This window comes from Anolis sagrei, chromosome 2 (genome assembly GCF_037176765.1).
Source record: "Anolis sagrei isolate rAnoSag1 chromosome 2, rAnoSag1.mat, whole genome shotgun sequence".
Taxonomy (NCBI): Eukaryota; Metazoa; Chordata; class Lepidosauria; order Squamata; family Dactyloidae; genus Anolis; species Anolis sagrei.
In genome coordinates this window covers 95,718,749-95,740,525 of record NC_090022.1, presented here as the reverse complement: position 1 = coordinate 95,740,525, position 21,777 = coordinate 95,718,749, and the positions used below count along the sequence as shown (strand labels likewise).

Below are 21,777 nucleotides of genomic sequence, written 5' to 3'. Positions count from 1 at the left end.
TCAAAGCACCCCCTGACAGATGGCCATCCAGCCTCTGTTTAAAAAGATCCAGAGAAGGAGCCTCCACAACACTCCAGAGAGGGAAATTCAGAAGTGACAGCCAGGGTCTCTGACCAAACTACAAACCCCAGAATTCCATAGGATTGCGTCAAGGTAGTTAAAGTGGGATGACGCCCCTATTATTATTATTATGTAGTTTGAATGAGCTCCAGGTGGAAGAAAGTGACCCTAAGCTGCCTATTCAAAAGAAATAATTTCCTGAAGATTCACTCTTCAGACAACCAAAAAAGATAGGCCTCAGCTGTGGTGCTTTCAATGGCAAAAGTCATTCATTATTTCAAGTGCCAATCTATACAAATGACATTAGAGAACAGCAAACAGACATTTCCCGACAGCGAGTAAAATTGCCTGCAACTTAGCAAGCAAGGAGGCTCTTATAAACTAGAAGAGATACAGCCGTTTATATCTTCCAAGTTGTTAATGTACCGCAAATTATTTACATTGGCATTTATAGGCAGAGTAAGCAGCTGATGTGGGATAGAGCATTGGACCATGACTCTGAGACCACAGTTCACATCACGCTTGGGCTGGAAACCCAACTCTGTGACCCTGGACAAGTCACAATATCTCATCCTCAGAGAAAGGTAAAGGCAAACTCCATCTGGGTACAGCTTGTCAAGAAAACTCAATGACAGGCTTGCATTAGGGTGGCCATATGTCAGAATGACTTGAAGACACACAACAACAACAATCTTCACAAGCTTATTTGAAAGGCTGCAGGGGGGGAAATGGTACAATGTGTATATATAAGACAGCATCTCTTTCACATCAGCTCTCAACACATTTTCAGTGTGATCCTTGATACCAATCAAAGTACCCAAACCCATTTTTGAGACCTTTCTCTGCTGTTGCTTGTCACATTCATTCATCTTTCACACCCACTGTTCACATTTCATCTTTCTGTCTCACTTGGAGCTTAGCATTTGCAAAATGCTCTGAATAATTCACTCATGCCATTATGAGCAAAAGAAGAGAGGGACATGTGTTGACAAAGAACAGACCACTCCGAGTATCAAGGAAGTGATAAATGGAGACAAGAAGAATGCAAAACTGGTGCCACGTGACATGTCTTACTATTCAAAGGGCTGCTCCTTATTCTGATACATCACAGCTTAATAAAACAGAACAAATATTTCTTAGACAGGCCACCTCCTCAATCAGTTTTAAAAAATTAAATAATTTCTTCCTCTTAATTAGATTTACAAGATATTGTTGAATCGAGAACTGCCTTCAACATAAATACAACCTGCAGCTGCTCATCTTTATTCAGCTTGAACAATTACTGGTTTAGCAAAACTTTCTCTCATGCTTCTGACTTTCATTGATTTGTTTCTCAAGTACAGTTTGGCATACTGTGGGATCACAAATGTCTGACTTTCTCTTTCTCTCTCTTTCTTTTTTTTTTCTTTTTTTCTTTTTTTTTGAGTCAGAGAAAAATACATAAACTCCCACCAAGATGGACATTTTTTTTTGTTTGCCCACACACCTAACAGCCAACAAATATCAGGTGCTGTAGGCTATATTTGAGAGGAAGGAACTAACAAACTTCTGAGTATTTCTTGCCTAAGGAAGCCGTATGAAGCTCAAGGGACCGCCATAAACTGACAGACAGCCTGAAGGCGCGCACACACGCACACACAACAAACACAGATAAAATGAACATACTGACCAATCTCACCAGAATGAAATATTTTTCTCACAGACACGTGCATTTGCTTTTTATGGTATTAGTCAAGCTCTTTAAAGCTAAAGCATTTGAGGATTAAAAATAGTAAAATGCCATTTGCTGTTTCCTTCTCACCCTGCTTATTTTAAGAAATTACTATATTACACACAGAAGTTGGGTTCATTCAAACTTGAATCTTTGCCACCATCACAGCAAATGTGAATAGTTAAGCTGTTCTACAATTCAATCAACCTGTTTCTGTCTTGAACAAAGCTACGATGGCAACTAAAATGAATCAAAGCTATTGCAGCTTCCATGCAATGCTGTGAATTCGTATTCTTCATTTAATAGCACGTCTGAGCTGTGAATTAATATTCTTGATTCAGCCTTTTTACTTCAGTGTAATTTGGAAGCTCATACCAGCTAAACCAAAGAGGTGAAAGCTAAGCTAAATTGAAAGCCATGAATCTTGAGAGCTGCCTTGATAATTAAATGTCTCTCTCACATACAACGCAATTCAGGAAACTACTGATGTCGACACACAATAACTAAGTGGAAGTGACTTCTGAAATGGCAGTCAAACTACAAATAGCAATTAAAAGGGTGAGACACTAGCACTACATTTAATTATATATAGCCCCCTGGGTTTAACATTTGTGGATCTGATTATTCAGAGATTTGATTAATATGTTCTCTCTGGAAATTTCTAGGTTCTCAAGTGAGACTCTATAGTCAACTCCCACCAAAAATTGACAACAGAGACATGCAGGAGGATCTAATGATTCCTAGAGAGAACACTTCTCTAGAAATCTCAAGGATTTCCAGGATCATTCTATGGTCAACTTCTGGCAGATGTTGACTGTAGAGCCATCCTGGAGGACCTAGAGAATCCTGGAGAGCATTTTTAATCATGGTTTTCCCACTTTTGCAGGGATTGTCTGCCTCTAGTCCCAGTGAAAGTGGAGGGTCTTGTATACGTCTATTGTCTACTCTATATCTATAGCGGTCTTCAACACTTGTTCTCACCTTCTACACAATGCTCATTCTATAACTCCTGCCTTAATTCTTCTGTGTGTTTCTCTTCTGAATAGGGGTCACCAAGTCTTGTAAGACATCTGCAGACAATGGGCATTCAGGTATGTTTGCTAGCATGACGAGACTAACTCCCTTCTCCCATCCCAAAACAATCCTTTAAGATTATATTTATATAGACAGATTTCAGTAGCAGACAGCTGTAATTTGTATCACCCAATCACCCAACCTATTTTAAAGCAGGAGTGGGAGAAATGCTGTCCACAAGCCACATACAACCCTTTACACCACATAGTTCCAAACCCCCAAAATGTTTTTAAATGTTATTATCTATACAATAAAAATAATACATAAAATACATAATACATAAATAAATAACTCACACATCAATCCTTGTGGCCCTTACTGAAAAAAATATTTCACAATTTTGAGAAAGACTCTGACAAAAATCAGAGGCATCCTGGGATGCTTATGGGGACAGGAACCAATTTCTCCAACTCACAGGGAGGAATTGGTTCCTGACTCACACACAATTATCTACCTCTGCCTCAAGGACTTTATAAGATCTAGGTTAGTTCAAACATTGCTGGTTTTTATATTCCATTATATATTCACTAAATAGAAGAATTCACCAGAGTATTCTGGCACTGCAGACAGTCTGTCCCACAAAAAGAGGAAAATTTTAAACCAACCTCTCATATGTGGAGAAAAAACATAAAAGGTTATATTAAAGCTTGTCACATTCTGGCAAAACTGTAGAGACTTTATTCTCTGTTCAAAAGAAAAGGAAAGAACATGTTCAAAGGGAAAATCTGAAGAGGCACAATCAGGGTCTCTGTGGGGTGGCTTCAGATAAGGGGCTGCAAAACTCCCACATGGAAACTATGACCTGAAAGTGGGAGGAAGGGTCAGAAAGGAAACTTCACAGCTCCAGCTGGACACTGCTCATGCAGTTCCGCAACTGCAATCCCGACATACATAGTCCATGAATAGTCAAGCCAGCTGCCTTCGTTTGGGATGAGCAACCCAACATATGTGTGCAGAGCCAAAAATAAGTTGAGGCATGCAGAGCTCCCAAGCTGCTGTGTCAAGTGGGAATGCAGCATCGTGTCACGTGGCAGCATCTTGATATCTGTCAACACGAGGTTTTGTCCCAAAGGAACCTCTACAAAGAAAATCTGGGGGAGAGAAGCAGGATAACCAGAAGGACTGAGAAACAGAGGGAAACGTGGAATTCAAAGCCTTTCCATCTTGTGCTTTCAAGAAAGCACACACATGACAGCACAAGGGAAGTTCTGAGCTGCAGAAATTTTTGCAGAAAGAAAAAGATCCCTTATAACCTTGGAATTACTTCTCTGTCACATTCTCAGATATGCACTTGCATTTGATTTTTCCATAAAACAATTATACATTTCTGCTGGATTCAAAATATGATCTCTCTATATATGCTAGCCAATGTGCTTGGTGTAGCTCACAGTTTTAATAATTAGTTATGATTTCCATAAATGAGTAAAAAGAGAGACAGAATCAACAAATGTAAGTACCACGGCCACTACATAATGTGAGCTGACAAAACAGTACAGGGCTCTATCCAGATGAATGGAAAGGGTTCTCATAACATTCTTCTTTCCCTTTGACAAGGCCAGGCAGAATGGCTACTTACTGATTCATAGGGAACACCTGAATGATCTGCCTAATTCTGGATCACTGAATTGGGAATCGTAGAATCAAAGAGTTGGAAGAGATCTCGTGGGCCATCCTGTCCAACCCCCTGCCAAGAAGCAGGAAAATCGCATTCCAAGTACTCCCAACAGATAGCCATCCAGCCTCTGTTTAAAAGTCTCCAAAGAAGGAGCCTCCACCACACTCCGGGGCAGAGAGTTCCACTGCTCTCACAGTTAGGAAGTTCCTCCTAATATTCAGGTGGAATCTCCTTTCCTGTAGTTTGAAACCATTCTTCTGCGTCCTAGTTTCCAGGGCAGCAGGAAAAAAGCTTGCTCCCTCCTCCCTATGACTTCCCCTCACATACTTATGCATGGTTAACATGTCTCATCTCAGTCTTCTCTTCCTCAGGCTAAACATGCCCAGCTCTTTAAGCCGCTCCTCATAGGGCTTGTTCTCCAGACCCTTGATCATTTTAGTCGCCTTCCCCTGGACACACTCCAGCTTGTCAATATCTCCCTTCAATTGTGGTGCCCAGAATTGGACACAGTATTCCAGGTGTGGTCTAACCAAGGCAGAATAGAGGGGTAGCATGACTTCCCTTGACCAAGATACTATACTCCTACTGATGCAGGCCAAAATCCCATTGGCTTTTTTTGTCGCTGCATCACATTGTTGGCTCATGTTTAACTTGTTGTCCACAAGGACTCCAAGATCTTTTTCACACATACTGCTCTCAAGCCATGCGTCTCCCATTCTGTATCTTTGCATTTCATTTTTCTGCCTAATTAGCGTAGCTTGCATTTGTCCCTTTTGAAGTTCATTTTCTAAGTTTTGACCCATATCTCTAATCTGTTAAGATTGTTTTGAATTCTGCTCCTGTCTTCTGAGGGATTAGCTATCCCTCCAAATTTGGTGTCGTCTGCAAACTTGATGATCATGCCTTCTAACCCTTCATCTAAATCATCTAAGTCATTAATAAAGATACTGAACATGACCAGGCCCAGGATGAAACCATACAGTTTCGTCCTCCGTCAGCCCCCTTCTTGCACCACACTCCACTCGTCACTTCTTTCCAGGATGAAGAGGAAGCATTGCTGAGCACCCTTTAGGTTCGTTCACTTAACCAATTACAGATCCACCCAACCAAAGTTTTGCCTAACCCACATTTGACTAGTTTGTTTGAAATACAGATACGCTACATACACTGCATTCCCTGCATCTACTCAGCTTGTAACTCTGTTGAAAAAAGAGATCAGATTGGTCTGGTATGACTTGAGCTAGTGAAGTTGTGCATAATCACTTGATAAGCCAAGTATTGCACTTGAGCGTATTGTTATTGTTGTATTTTTTCAAGTTGACTCAGAGAATCTGATTTGCTGAGGAATTCAATGCGTTTCTATGACTGAGTGGGATTCTGAACACTGTCTGGAGTTCTAGTCCAGCACTCAAACCTCTACACTGGTCTGCCATCTATCTTATTATAATATATCAGTTGTCACAGTCATATAAATGTGCCAATACAGTAATAGCCAGATATGATTAGTGTTGGATAGCTGTGATCTCTATATTGATTATCATTATAGTGGTTGCATTGGGCAGAACTCAAGACTCACAACTTCTCCTCTCCGATCAGGAGCTTCTGCATTCAGGTTAACCACATTTTTGTGTGTCATCCCAACCTGTGGTTAATATTAACTACAATCTGTGAATAGATGTCAGTTTTATAGTGAGAGTCTATACATTCATTGGGATTAGGAGGGCAGGACCCCCGTGAAAGGAGTAGAAGCATGAATACACACACACACAGGAGAGAACAGCTCTCTTCAGTTTGACTTTATGAGCAACTTCTGGTGGAGATGTTGAACAAAAAATCAAATCTGTAAAAGTTAAACCTACAAACATAAAGACAAAACACTAATTTGAATTTGGTCTGTTTCTACTAAATTCTAATTCATTTAAAATCAAAATGAAAGCTTCCCAGCTCTCTCTCTCTTGGGTCACCTTGGGGGGGGGGGGGGTCAAGAAAGCTTGTTCTTATTACCCAGGATTACGTTTTAATATTATGTCCAATCCCATTCACACTGTTCATGTATTACCTAGTCAAATGAATAGGGCCAACCCAATATATAAGAATATAACTTCACACTGGATATATAGTGATTCAGAATCTAAGCATCAAACTACACATGCACCAAAAGCAAAGGCATGTCTGCAAACTTTCAAAATTGTTACATGCATCTTGTTTTCAGTCTATTGGCACATATACTATAAACTATTTTCCAGATGAAAAAACACAATAAGCATTCAAAGAGTAAACACTAAGAGCTGTTTGATCGTGAGATAAACTACCACAGAAAGTGATGGAGTCTTCCTTGTAGGTTTGTAAACAGAAGATAGAAGGTCACCTGTTAGGGATGTTTTAACCATGGATTTATGCATTGGTAAGAGTCTCAACTGCGCCCTCAGTGGCGCAGTGGGTTAAAGCGCTGAGCTGCTGAGCTTGTTGACTGAAAGGTCGCAGGTTCAAATCAGATTCAAATCCAGGGAGCAGCGTGAGCTTCCGCTATTAGCCCCAGCTCCTGCCAACCTAGCAGTTAGAAAACATACAAATTTGAGTAGATGAATAGGTACCGCTCCGGTGGGAAGGTAACGGCACTCCATGCAGTCATGCTGGCCACGTGACCTTAGAGGTGTCTATGGACCTTAGAGGTGTCTTTGGCTTAGAAATGGAGACAAGCACCACACCTCAGAGTTGGACACGACTGAACTTCACGTCGGGGGAAACCTTTACCTTACCTAAGAGTCTCAACTAGATGGCCGAGGAGTCACTTCCAATTCTGTGATGCCATGCTATTCACAACAACTGAAAGAAATAAATGCCCACTGAGGAAACAGCTATACTTTCCCTTAGTTGTTGTTGTGTGCCTTCAAGTTATTTCCGATTTATGGCAACCCTAAGTCAACCCTATCATAGGAATTTCTTGGCACGTTTGGATTTGAAGCAGGGAATTACTCTTGCCCCACTCTGAGATTCAGACAAGAATGAGACATGCTGGTATCCCATAGAACTAATAAATGTATCAAAGCAAAAAGTGAAGCACACTCAGAAAAAATACACATGGTGGAAAGATGCACAGCATAGCCTTCTGTTCACACTGTACTTCTGCCCCAATAAAGAAGTCATACTCATTAACAGTTCTAATCTTTTTCTACTCATATGTAAGCATACACATATCAAAGGATAAAACTCAGGCTATGTGAAGACGGTTGAAAAGGAAACAAAGGGAAAAGCCTGCATACAGTCTAATCATAAAAAGCACTCCCAATAGGTTCAAAGGCACAACCCCCCAGTGAATAAAAGACTATGGCCTAAAGTAAACTATACTAAGCAGCTAATCTCCTTTGGGAATAGAGTTCATACCCAATAATAAAACTTCCCAGAAACTTTTTGTTGGCTACAGAACAGTTGGGTCTCCTGCAAAGTTGAACACAGCTTCAATAGGCCAAAATGTGCCCTCCCAATTTCACATATGATTAATCTATGCTGACGATTGTGCCATCACCACTCAAACAGGGAGCTTTGAAATGGTCAAACAGAAGCTCTCCGGAGTTTTAGGTGCTCTTACTGCCTATTACAGAGAAAACCAGCTGATTCCTGATCCATCTAAAACACAGACATGTGTTTTTCATCTTAAGAACTCTGAGGATTACCTGGGAAGGAATCTCAAAGAGGCATTGCAGCACACCAAAATACCTGGGAGTCACTCTGGACCATGCTCTGACTTACAAGAAGCACTGCTTGACTATCAAGCAAAAAGTGGGCACTAGAAATGACATCATATGAAAGCTGACTGGCACAACCTGAGGATCACAACCAGACATAGTGAAGACATCTGCCCTTGCACTTTGCTACTCTGCTGCTGAATATGCATGCCCAGTGTGGAACATATCTCACCACATTAAAATAGTGGATGTAGCTCTGAATGAGGCATGCCACATTATCACAGGATGTCTACACCGCACACCACTGGAGAAATTACATTGTTTAGCCGGCATCGCACCACCTGACATCCATCAGGAAGTAGCAGCCAGAAATGAAAGGACCAAGGCATTGACATCTTCGGCCCATCCTCTGTTCAGTTACCACCCAGCATGCCAACATCTTAAATAAAGAAATAGCTTCCTAAGCTCTACAGAAATACTCGCAGGAACACCTCAGCAAGCGAAAGTCCAAAAGTGGAAGGCTGAAACCCAAAACCTCAATCAGTGGCTGAGATCAAATGAGAAACACCCTCATGAGCACACAAAAGACTGGACAACTTGGGAGGCGCTGAACAGACTGCTCTATGGCACCATGAGATGCAGAGCCAATCTTAAGAAATGAGGCTACCAAGTGGAGTTCCCAACATGCAAGTGTGAAGAAGTGCAAACCACTGACCACCTACTGCAATGCACTCTGAGCCCTGCCCCATGCACAATGGGGGACCTTCTTACAGCGACATCAGAGGCACTCCAAGTGGCCAGCTTCCGGTCAAAGGAAATTTAGTATAATGCTAAGCTTTTAACCTTTTTATAGGTTTTTAAACATTATAATTATATTCTCAATTCACTTCTGACATGATAAATACTTTGTCTGCAAGGTAACTGTTTCTATCACTTGGTCCTCTAAGCAAGTATGATAGGTAGACATGCCTTCCTTGTTTTACTCACCCCCTTTCCCAAGACTGCTGTGTATTATCACCAGTGACAAATGAGCACAAACACCACTGATGAGGCAGACAAGACCCTCAAGGCTTGTTTAATACAATTAACTCTTTCAAAGAGCACATCACGAGAGTGACAATTATTTGCCTTTGGCTCACAAACAGAGGGAAGCAAACAAAACCGCTGGCTATCTGTCACACACATGGTATTGGTCAGCTTTACAATGAGCTGCTTTTTAGCAGACATGCATGTAACTTGCATCTCACGATCAGGAATTCAAACTCTTTCAGACTGTCAAAGAGAAAGGGCAGCAGTCATTAAGAGTTCAGCTACGACTCTGCTTGGTGACCATGACAGATTACCATGTTACGTCAAACATTGGTATTAAAGTTACACTATTTAATAGTATACTGTTTAATAAGTGTCTTAAGAATTGATATGTTTTAATGATTGTTTTAATATATATGTTTATTTTATTATGTATGTATGTTTACGTGGCATCGAATCATTGCCTGTATATGTAAGCTGCCTTGAGTCCCATATGGGGTTGAGAAAGGTGAAGTATAAATAGGGTAAATAAATAAATAAATTCACACTTATAGCAAATACATAATATACATTCTAACCAAAGGAACCAGGTGATACAGTTTCTCAGATTTCCCAAGCATTAATCTATCTAAACCTAACTCGCAAGATTACCCTCCTATTGCGCAAGTTCCTATCCTTTGTCACTAAGGTAAAACCAGGCGTACGAAAACAAATGTCCTTAAGTGAAGGATTTCAAGGGAATTTCCAAGCAATGAATGAAATTGTGTTTTCCTGATACTCTTTCCTCCAGTCCTCCACAACATCCTGCAAGGGGGAAATTACAAAGTAGGGAAGCACCTTGCTCAAGCATTAGACAGTGATAAACAGAATTGCTTGAAATGAACAACCCCACCTATAAGCCACAGGTGTACAACCCGATGGCCTCCAGATGTTGGAACTATAATTCCCATCAGCCCCAGCCAACAAAGGCAACAGCAAGGGCCGCAGTGTTGAAATCCAACTACAGTCTGAAAGTAACAAGAAGCACATCTCCGGTTTCAACCTTTGGCTGTTTTCAAAGAGGTCTTTCACTTTCACAAAAGACTCCTGGGCCACGAATACTGAAGAGACAGACAGCCAACAATAGCCAAGGTGTTTTGAAATGACACACCCAAAGTGCAAAACCTGATGGTACACAGCCAGCCTGCTTTTGTGAGAGAGAGAGTGTGTGTATTTAAGAATGGCATGACATTCTAAGTGGCATTATCGACTCCCAACACCTGGGCATCGCCATTGCCAAAAGACATATGGATGTGAACTTTGGAATACAAATCTCCCTTGCTGAGTTCATCGACTGGCATTCACCTGCCCCATTTTCTCCTCCTGCTGTGTGTTTGACCCATCTCTTTTCAAGCCCTTCAGAGGTAGAGGGGTCTGAAGGAGTCTACCGTATATCATGCAGCTGTGGACAAGTCTACACAGGGACCACCAAATGCAGCAGTGCCCAGACACGAATGAAAAGCCAGAGAAGTCAGCCACAGAAGAGCACTTGATGAACCAACCTGGGCACAGCATATTATTTGAGAACACAGAAATGCTGGACCACTCCAACAACCACCATGTCAGACTACACAGAGAAGCCACTGAAATCCACAACCCTAAAATTCAACAGAAAGGGAGAAACCATGAAAATGAACAAAATCTGGCTACCAGTATTAAAAAAACTCTAAAATCAGGACAGTAAAGAAAGAACAACACGCAAAAAGCAGGGAAATTCCAGACAAGAAACAATCAGGTCTAGCGAACACCTCCCAACAAAGGATTCCCCCAGGCAGCAACCAGCCAGGCTTTGAAGCTGCAAGGCCATTTGGTGCAAATCAATGTGGCCACTTGCAACATTCACACTTGCCTCTAGCAGACAAGAGTTCTTTCCCCCACCCTGGACATTTCACAGATATATAAACCTTACTTGGCTGGCTTCCAACAGACCCCTCAACTTCTGAGGATGCCTGCCATAGATGTGGGCAAAACGTCAGGGGAGAATGCTTCTGGAACATGGCCCTACAGCCCGGAAAACTCACAGCAACTTTCAGAGATGAGCTTCCAAGAGTCCTTCTGGGACAGGTTGAGCACCCCTTATTCTAGAATCCCCAAACTCAAAACTACCCAGATAGATGGCTGAAATTGGCACACCTTAGCTTTCTGATGGTCCAGTATAAACCCACTTTGTTTCAGGCACAAAATTATTTACAGTACTGTGTATAAAATGACCTTTACTCTATGAGTATAAGGTGTACATGGAATATAAATGAGCAACATGTTGAGACTTGGATCCCACCTGCAAGATACCTCATTACGTGTATATAATATGCACATACAGATATTCCTAAATCTGGAAGGGAAAAACGCAAAGTGAAAAACAAAGCATTTTGAGTCAAGAATACTAAACCTTTGGAGGGACCATAATGTTTTGTATAAGCATAGGCAGGTAGGCTGTTAGAAATGGTGAGAGTTGAAGTCCGAAACACCTGGAGGGTCAAAGTGCGCCTATGTCTTGTATTGTATAAAACAGGCCTGGGATAACTTGGGCCCTCCAGGTGTTTTGGACTCCAACTCCCACCATTCCTAATATCTACAGGCCCCTTCCTTTTCCCCCTCAGCCACTTAAGGGCCTGAAGCTGTCAGGAATGGCAGGAGTTGAAGTCCAACATACCTGGAGGGCCCAAGTTTGCCCATGCCTGGTATAAAAGGAGATTCCAATATCCAAGATCTCTCTATGTATATCTCTTATTATTAATAATATAATACAAATTATATTATTTATATTATAATTATATTATTAGGTAAAGGTTTTCCCCTGACATTAAGTCCAATTGTGTCTGGAGGGTGGTGCTCATCTCCCTTTCTTAGCTAAGCGTTGTCCATAGACACCTCCAAGGTCATGTAGCCAGCATGACTGCATGGAGTGCTGTTATCTTCCCGCTGAAGCAGTACCTATTGATCTACTCACATTTGCATGTTTTCAAACTGCTAGGTTGGCAGAAGCTGGGGCTGACAGTGGAAGTTCACACTGCTCCCCAGATTCGAACCTGTGACCTTTCGGTCAACAAGCTCAGCAACTCAGCGGTTTAACCCACTGCGCCACTGGGGGCTCCCAATTATATTATTATATTATATTTATATCTCTATGTATATCTCTTATTATTAATATAATAATTACATTATTAATATAATAATTATTATGTTATATTATTATATAATATGCTACCCCTCTATTCTGCCTTGGTTAGACCACACCTGGAATATTGTGTCCAATTCTGGGCACCACAATTCAAGAGAGATATTGACAAGCTGGAATGTGTCCAGAGGAAGACGATTAAAATGATAAAGGGTCTGGAGAACAAGCCCTACGAGAGCAGCTTAAAGAGCTGGGCATGTTTAGCCTTCCAAAGAGAAGACTGAGAGGAGACATGATCACCATAAATAAATATGCGAGAGGAAGTCATAGGGATGAGGGAGCAAGCTTGTTTCCTGCAGCCCTGGAGACTAGGACATGGAACAATGGCTTCAAACTACAGGAAAGGAGATTCCATCTGAACATGAGGAAGAACTTCCTGACTGTGAGAGCTGTTCAGCAGTGGAACTCTCTGCCCCGGAGTGTGGTGGAGGCTCCTTCTTTGGAAGCTCTTAAGCAGAGGGCGGATGGCCATCTGTCGGGGGTGCTTTGAATGTGATTTTCCTGCTTCTTGGCAGGGGGTTGGACTGGATGGCCCATGAGATCTCTTTCAACTCTATGATTCTATATTTATATCTCTATGAACATATTATTAATATAATTATTACTTTATTAATATAATAATATCAATATTATATTTATTATTATTATATTTATTATTGTGTGTGTGTGTGTGTATGTATATGTGTGTGTATATATATATGTATATATATATATATATATATATCTAATAAAGGATACTCAGCCTGTAGTATAACATTTGGCGAGACCACAATGTATTGTATGCAAGGGAATTCCCACATCCAAGAGTCCTCTCTGTCTATGGACATTGCTAATGGGAAACCCTGTTGGCACCAGGCCTTTTGGGTCAGGACAGAGCCCTGGCTGGAGGTTTCCCCTACCGGATTGGGACGCCCCCTAACCCTAGCCCCCCTCCCCTCCTCCTCCTCCACTCACTCTTGAGGGCCGCGATGAGGGTCTTCCCGTCCTTGATGAGCTCCTTGATGAACTTGTTGGTCTTGTCCAGCTCGGCTTCGTGGGACTTGAGCCTCTCGCGGAAAAGGGGGCTGTCCAGGCAGCAGTCGCTGAACTCCAAGGCGGGCAGCCCCATGGCTGCTTCCCCGGGACCCTCCAAAGCGAGGCTGAGAACAATGTTACGATCTGGAGAGTCAACAAACAGCCCAGTGCAAAAGATGCTCAGGATTGGCAAAGGCTGAGAAGAAATGTCCTTGATTCAAGGAGCCTGTTCCTTTAAGGCTGGGGAACCAAAGAGGCGCAGGATTCGCACCAGGCTTGCGGGCGAGGGCAAAGGCGCTCTCATGGCCGGAGCTCACTCCCGAGACACGCTTCGCATTCCGGGGGCGCGGCTCCCCATTGCGGTGGCTTGCTGGTGCAAGAGTCCCCTTCCTTCCCTTCCCTTCCCTTGGAGATGCAAAGGGCGGAGGAGGAGGAAGCAGCAGCAGCAGCAGTGCAGAAGCGGCTTCCCTTCACAGCGCCGCAGCCATCTCCGCCCGTCGGCATCCGGGCTCAAAGCGGGACACTCCGCTTCCCCATTGGAACGCCACAGAGCCCTTTCCGACCATTGGAACGTCGCGGGAAGGAGGGAGGGAGGGAGGGGAGGGGGAGAGAGTGTTGTGTTTTTTTTTTCTTCCTCCGAACGTGGCTCCGCCCCTTGCGCCAGCCGCAGCCAATGAGCGCCTCGCCTGCTCTGAAGCAAAAGGGAGAGACCCGGCGAAGGGGCGTGGCCAGCGTCATGTCAAACCGCATGGAGCCGCTGCCCCGCCCGCGGTTCTTAAAGACGCCGCCTCCCAAGGAAGGAAGGAAGGGTTGCTCAAGGGCATTGCTGCTGCTGCTGCTGCTGCTGCTGGGGAACCTGTTGCCGCGCCCGCCAGCACGCGGCAACAGGTTCCCCAGGGAAGTAACGGGAAGCACAGAAGGGGGATCTCAGAAATCAGTGCCCTTTTTAAAAGGGGGGTGGTGTGAGAGAATGAGATCACTACGTCATCCCCCTCCCCTAGCTTTAGCATTTATTGACGCAGCTAATTTGGGGTGTCATGAAACGCATTGTGATTATAGTTCTTGGGTGCATCTATACTGCGGTTTGACCCCACCTTTATCTTCATCACACTAGAGAAGAAAATCCACTTTAAATCCGGTTTCTGCCTCCTGCAGAATTCTGGGGTTTGTAGTTTAGTGCGGCTGTTAAAAGCACCTCCCTAAACTACAAACCCCAGAATTCTGCAGGAGGCAGCAACTGGATTTTAAGTGTTTTTTTCTCTCTTACTGTGATGAGGCCCTTTAAATGCCTTGTCTCAATGCTATGGAGTCATGGGAGCGGTAGTTTGGTGAGGCACAAGCCCTCTTTGGTGGAGAAGGCTAAAGTCTGTGAAACTACAACTCTCAGGATATATTTATTTACAGTATTTATATTCCGCCCTTCTCACCCCGCAGGGGACTCAGGGCAGATTACAATGTCCATATACATGGCAAACATTCAATGCTATAGACACACAACATATATAGACAGACACAGAGGCAATTTAACATTCCAGCTTTTCTTGAGGGTATTCTGGCCACCAGGGGAGCTGTCGCTTCACCAACCATTTGTGGCACTGATGAAGTACTTCCTCATTCTTTGCATGCTTGCTGGAAATTTTTATGGCCTCGTAAATTAGTTAAATTTGCCTCCCCGCAAGCTGCATTCATTCTACAGTGCACTTGCGTCAACCTTGGCTAAATGTGTGTGCTATGCACCTTATTTATTTATTTGCAACATTTTTACCCCACCTTTCTCCATCCTAGAGGAGAAAGGTGGCTTACACTTAGGCAACTATTTGATGCCTTCCAAAACAAACATGCAAATAGAATTATAAACTACATTTAAACATATAAAACAATGCCTTCCCTGTTAACCACGTTATCCAAAGTCATAGCCTGGGCCATTCTAATAGTCATTGCACATAATTCCATTTTATTTATTGCACAAACACTGAGAAGGCCCTGTCTCTCATCCCCTCCAATCACATCTGCGAAGGAGACAGGGCAAAGAGCAGGGCCTTCTCGGACAATGGTTCATAGGAAGAGATCTGTTTGGACAGGTAAGCTTGACTGGGGCTGAGCCCCCCCTCAGGCAGCAAATAATTTTGGGTTAATTCCCTGCGTGGACTGGAATCCTGGCATCTAGCAAAATGTGATGTGTCATTTCCAACTTATGGCAACCCTAATGTGAATCTTTCATGTGGGGTCTCTTTTACACCAGCCACTGGCAAACTTGGGCCCTCCAGATGTTTTGGATTTCAAGTCTGACTATTCCTAACAGCCTCAGGTCCCTTCTTTTTCCCCCTCAGCTGCTGAGGCTGTTAGGAATTGTGGGAGTTAAAATCCAAAACTCCTAGAGGATCCACGTTTGCCCGGGCCTCATCTACACTGTGAAATGAATGTAGTTCAGTACCACTTTTAGCTGCTGTGGCTGAGTGATAGGGAATCCGGGGAGGTATAGTTTAGTGAGACATGTGCACTTTGCCAGAGAAGGCTAAAGGCCTTGATACTCCAATTTGCAGGAATCTATAGCATTGAGCCATGACAATTAAAGTGGTGCCAAACTGCATTCATTCCAACAGTGTAAATGCACCTATGGTTTTCTGTGGCTGAGACAGTGCGACTTGCCCAAGGTCACACAGTGGATTTCAAAAGTGGAGATTAAAAACCCTGGTCTCCAGAGTCTTAGCACAACACTCAAACTGCTATATAATACTATACTGCAGGCATGGGCCAACTTGGGCCTTCCAGGTGTTTTGGACTTCAACTCGCACAATTTCTAACAGCCTCAGGCCCTTTCCTTTTCCCCCACAGACACTTAAGCAGAAAAAGAAAGGGAAAAGGAAGGGGGGCTGAGGCTATTAGGAATTGTGGGAGTTGAAGTCCAAAACACCTGGAGGACCCAAGTTTGCCCATGCCTGCTATACTAGCTGTCAGAGTGGCTGTGTAAGGGGCTTTACAGGCCACTCTGCATACAACATTTCCCTTTCCCCTCTGGCATAGCTCCTTGTGCCTTGCATATCCTACCAGGAAACCAACTTGAGAAATCCATTTCTGCTTCTGGCGGTTTCTAGCTTCGTCAGCGTAGTTTTCTCCTGAAGAGCACCACATCACATTATCGCTTTTGTGCTCATGATTTCTCCAGAGAGAATTGCTGGTGAACTTTGGCCACTTTTATTGTAGTCAACTTATACGTGTCACTTATATTTCGCTTTCCGTTCCTTAAATCCTATTATTTCATCTTTATTATTTTTTCCAATGCACCTAGACAATTGCCTAGAAATCACTCATTGCTTTTTGGCATTTGGGATTTTGCCTTAGCATCCCTATGCATATATGTATCTTGGGCCACTCTGGATGTTGAATCCCACACTAGATATTATATAGTCTTTCACCTTTTTCAAAAAGCCACCTGGAGAGGGACAATTCAGGTCAGAGTTGCTACATGAAAAGTAAACATCTAGTTTTTAAAATATTAATATATTCATGCGCTGTGCAACCATGAATCTGGGAATATTCTCCAAAAGCAAGCCTTGCTTTCACCATATATATCACACACACACACATTACTATGCCTTTGTATATAATAAGAGTGGGTATCCATGGATTTAGTATGGAGGGAGGTTTTTTTCCCTAAAACCAAATCCTAGTGGATATACCAAGGACCCACTGTAGATCATAATATTGTTATACATACTGCAGCTCCCTAAGTAATGGGAGTCTCTCATTTGGTATCAGCCACTGATTGAGTTTCGGGTTTCAGCCTGCCACTTTTGGACTCTCACTTGCTGAGGCTTTCCTGCAAGTACCTCTGTAGATCTTAGAAAACTGTTTCTTGATTTAGGACATTGGCGTGCTAGCTGATATCCGAACAATGCATGGGCCAGAGATGTCACTGCCTTTGAACTGGGTTATCTGAGTCCACACTGCCATATAACCCCATTCAAAGCAGATAATGTGGGATTTTATACAGCAGTGTGGAAGGGGCCTCATAAGTGTCCTAGTGTAAAACTATCTATGCATTTTTAAATAGCATTTTACATATTAGTTTTGTAATTTACATTTTTTGTAAAAATTAATGTCTTCTTTTATTATTGCCTCCATGAAAGTTATATTGATAATTGCTTTAGTAGTTGTTATCATCATCCTGCATAAAAAGCAACACAATACAGTGCTCTGCTAGATACTGTTGATCAATGGGGATATCAAGGGGCATGCTTTGGTCATGACCTCCCATCAGTTAAAAAAAATAGCCAGTCGTCTTGGGCTATAAGCCAGCAAATACCACAACAAAGGGATTATGAACCAACAGCCACAACAAAATTGTTGGCTAGCACAATAAGATTTTCCCAATCCCAATAATAAATAATAGCGTTAGAATGCTTGACACAGATGTAGGCAGATATGATTTTAGGAAGAACCTTGTCATAACTAATGCATACATGTTAACAGATTAAAATGTAAGCGTATTTAAAGCTGTCCATTTAGAAAAATGAATCTTCATAACCAAGACAGAGAGACAGACTAGACTGACCAAGGACAACCAGATGGCAACCCTGAAAATCCCCATTTCTAGGGTTTATGTTATGGTAGATTGAAACTTGGGAAGGAGGGTTAGCGAGTTGGTTTTGTCACGTTTTACATCAGAAATTATTATCTTTCTAGTCTATAACGTGAAACATTGTAGAAGCTGAAATAATGTCATTGTTGTAGTTGAAATAATGTCACTATTGTAGCGTGATCAGGAAACTATTGTAAGGCACTTCTAATAATAATGCTAGAATTTGTTTATCATATTGCTACTTTTCTGATCAGCCTCCCATCTGTGTTTAGGATTAGCTCTTCCAGATTAAATAAATGCCATGAAATTAAGGCATTAGTTGCTTCAGGTAATATGTTACTGTCTTTGAAGCAGATGGACAAACTTAGCATTACTGTCTTTTAATAAATGTACTTATGTTCCATTGTATCTCTCAAATGACGGCCTTTTGCTAGTAATTGCACACATAAATAATGATAATAATGATGATGATAATAAATCTTTACAACATATTAAAAGCAATAACACATAAACCATCTATAAAATAAAACATAAATAAGCATTTAAAACCAACTACATTATTGTAGGGTCGTATTGAGTCATATTGCACACACAAGCAGTATCATATCTTTTTCTTTAACCATGGCCCAGCAAATTCTCACTGTCCCAAATTTAAGACCTTATTTTCTTACATCCCAAATCTATCATATGTCTGGAGTAAGACTTGTGTGAGGAAGACAGAATCACAATCAAGACAAGAAAAGGAAAATATAATAAAAGATGCCGTGACTCACAAAAGGAACATTAATTCTCATATCTCTACATTGCAACAGTGGAAACAAAGTCCAAAGGAATCCAGCACAAGTACACAACAGGTTCATGGAACCAAAAGCCTATATAATATCTACTTGTTCACATAGGAACAGGAAGGCATGAATGGCTCCAGAGAAATGGAAACCAAGAAAGTAATTGTGTCATGAACCACACTTTAAAGAGAAATTAGAACAGAATTACCGCTTCTGCTAGGCATTATTTGATCTGCTGAGTGGAAGAGTGCACCTACACTGCATAATGAAAGCCGTTTGGCAGCACTTTAATTGCCATTGAACTATGGAATAATGGAGAGTTATAGTTTGGTGAGGCACCAGCATTCTTGAGCAGAGAAGGCTAAAGACCCTGTAAGATTACGGCTCCCATGATTCCACGGCAGTAAGCCATGACCGTTAAAGTGGTGTAAAGCTGCATTAATTCTACTGTCTAGATACACCTGAAGTGGGTTCTCATCCATTTTCTATCTTTATAAGAGCAATTGCACATTCCTAGGGAACTAGTGTGATATAGCCCCAATGATCACTATGACAAATTAAGACACAATGCATTTATTTATTTATTTATTTATTTATTATTTATTTGCGGTATTTGTATACCACCATTTTCAACCTCGAAGGGGACTCAGGGTGGTCCACAGCATTATCATTTCCCCACTAGTAATGTGCAAGTCCACATCATAAGCACGTGAAACATCTTCCAATCTTAGGAGCCAGTGTGGTGGACTAGAGCTCTAGGAGAATGGTTCGAATCCCTGCTCAGCTGTGGAACCCACTGGGTGACCTGGGGCAAGTCACACACTCTCCGCTTCATGGAAGGCAAAGGCAACTCTCTCCTGAACAAATTTTGTCAAGTAAATACCTTGGGGTTTTCATACTTGATGGCCCACAATATTCCAAGTTTTTGTTTACTTGCCTTCAGAATTCTCTGAGATGGCAGCACTGTGGCAACTTAGCCAGGAGAAGAAAGTTTATGTGATCAGAAAAAGATTTCCACATCCTCTGCCTAGCTGACTCTCCCTCAATAAGCATTGTTTTCCTTTAGCAAAAGACACAATGAAACCTGTCTTTCTCTGTAAATCATAATTTACTCCTTTCTGAGTGTATGTGATGTATTTTAAAAGATTAATTAGCCATGAATTCATTGTATGGTCCAAAGGAGCAGATAAGAGGTCAGCTACTGAAAGAAGGATGCAGCACTATTTTCAAGACGTATTTTTTATATTGTGAAGACCTTACCTTCAATATTAAGTCTTAATTCACATAGGGAAAATCCCTTCAATCTTTTATGTCAGTTATCGAAGACTGAAACCTGGGAATAGCTGCTGAGGAAACAGATATCCCTCAAAGGTTTTGTGAACCACTAAAGGCTGCCTTCATTGGTTTAGTGACTAAACCAATTAGCACAGCATTTATTTTATAGCACTGGCTTCAAACTCATGCTTTGATATCTTGACATTTATTAATGTGATGAAAGACCTTAACTGTTTCCAGCAGAAAGAAGAAAGGGAAAATAAATGAAAACATGGCCTGCAGCCTATTATTATTAATAATAGCATTACAGCTTATTTTTTTCTAATGATCCTTGGACTCAAAGTGGCTGGCTTACAGATTATTAAAACCAATTCAGACTGAAAACATACCAAACCATTTGAAATATATATTTAAAATAATTTTAAAATAATTATTTTGTAGAAGTAAGTTTAATTAAAGACAGTTTAAAATCAGTAAAATAGTACACTATTAAAAATCCTTGCAATCAATTTTTAAATCTTTAGCAGAATATGAAGATTTTCACTTGCTGATAAACCAAAAGACCAAGTGATCTCCATCTGTAATGATTAAATAAAAGAAACGTGAACGTGTAGCTATATCAGAATTCTGCTTCCAGCTTCCAAGCAGAAAATATTCTTAGAGATATTTAATAAATAGTGGGATTTTAAACTTTCTTCTTTTGACACTACTGTGTACGCATCAATTAATCAATCATGGAGCCTGTGAACATTACAGAGGACAATTTATAAATTGCGTTTTTGATTTATGCAGAGAGCTGGGCCGTGCATTGTTGTCACCTGACTTTATATTCTATCACAGAATCTCAGGGCAGCATGCAAGAAAAAATAATCACTCTAGCAATTTAATTGAATGCATTCTCAAGAATATATTCAAGTAGGGCTTTTATGCCAGCCAATTGGCAAGTAAAATACTTACCATCTACATATTCTTAGAATGCCACTATGTATAGAGAAGACATCCAACTCTATTTTGCTTTTCCACCCAAATTCAAATAAGCAATTCTAGTTGTGAACCAGTGGACTGGATGGGATTGTTTACTCCTTAAAAGAGCCCCTGGTAAATGAAAAATCATATCACAGAGTAGGAATAGAGACTATACTCCCCTGAAAACTCTGCTTTTGGGCTTGTGTGCACTGCTGGATTGAGCCTTTAGCCTGGATGCTATGGTTTCAACAGTGGTCACAAATATGTTTCCACAGCTAGTGTGCCAGCTGAAAGTACTGCTAGAGAAGTCTGATCTGGCCATGGAAACGTGCCTTAGTTGTGTGCCATTTGGGTTGCTGTGATATGCTCAGTGGAGGAAACCTTCGGAAAAGGTTCCAAATGTTCAGTGACCTGAAAATACTGCAGCCAAGTGATTGAACAAGGAATATTACATAGAACATACCAGTTTCTTACAGCAACAGCTTTTCTGGCTATATCTTACATTTTTCCAGCCAATTAAAAGTTCTGGTTATTATATATTATATTATCCCATCTTTTCCTTTTCTAAGATTTAAGTCAGCTTACAAAGTTTAAACAGAAACAGCTCGTGTTAAAACTATGATTATACTATCAACAAAATACCAATACTACAGCATTCGATCTCTGTTAATTTTTAATTTCTGTATGTATGTATTTTATCTTTTACAATTTAGCTGTAAATCACCTAGAGCAGTCTCGGATGGAGGGCGATTAATAAGAAATT

The 21,777-nt window shown here is 41.5% G+C and overlaps 1 protein-coding gene across 7 annotated transcripts in view; it reads right to left on the bottom strand.

Moving 5' to 3' along the window:
* ARHGAP26 (Rho GTPase activating protein 26) overlaps positions 1–14,018 on the bottom strand; it is a 284,817-nt gene extending 270,799 nt beyond the window's left edge. For all 7 annotated transcript variants that reach the window (XM_067463701.1, XM_060765179.2, XM_060765184.2 and 4 more), the window contains exon 1: positions 13,347–14,018. In XM_067463701.1, coding sequence (XP_067319802.1) covers positions 13,347–13,500 — 154 coding nt within the window. In that variant the 5' untranslated portion in view covers positions 13,501–14,018. The remainder of the gene's footprint in view (positions 1–13,346) is intronic.
* Between the last annotated feature and the right edge of the window lie 7,759 nt (positions 14,019–21,777).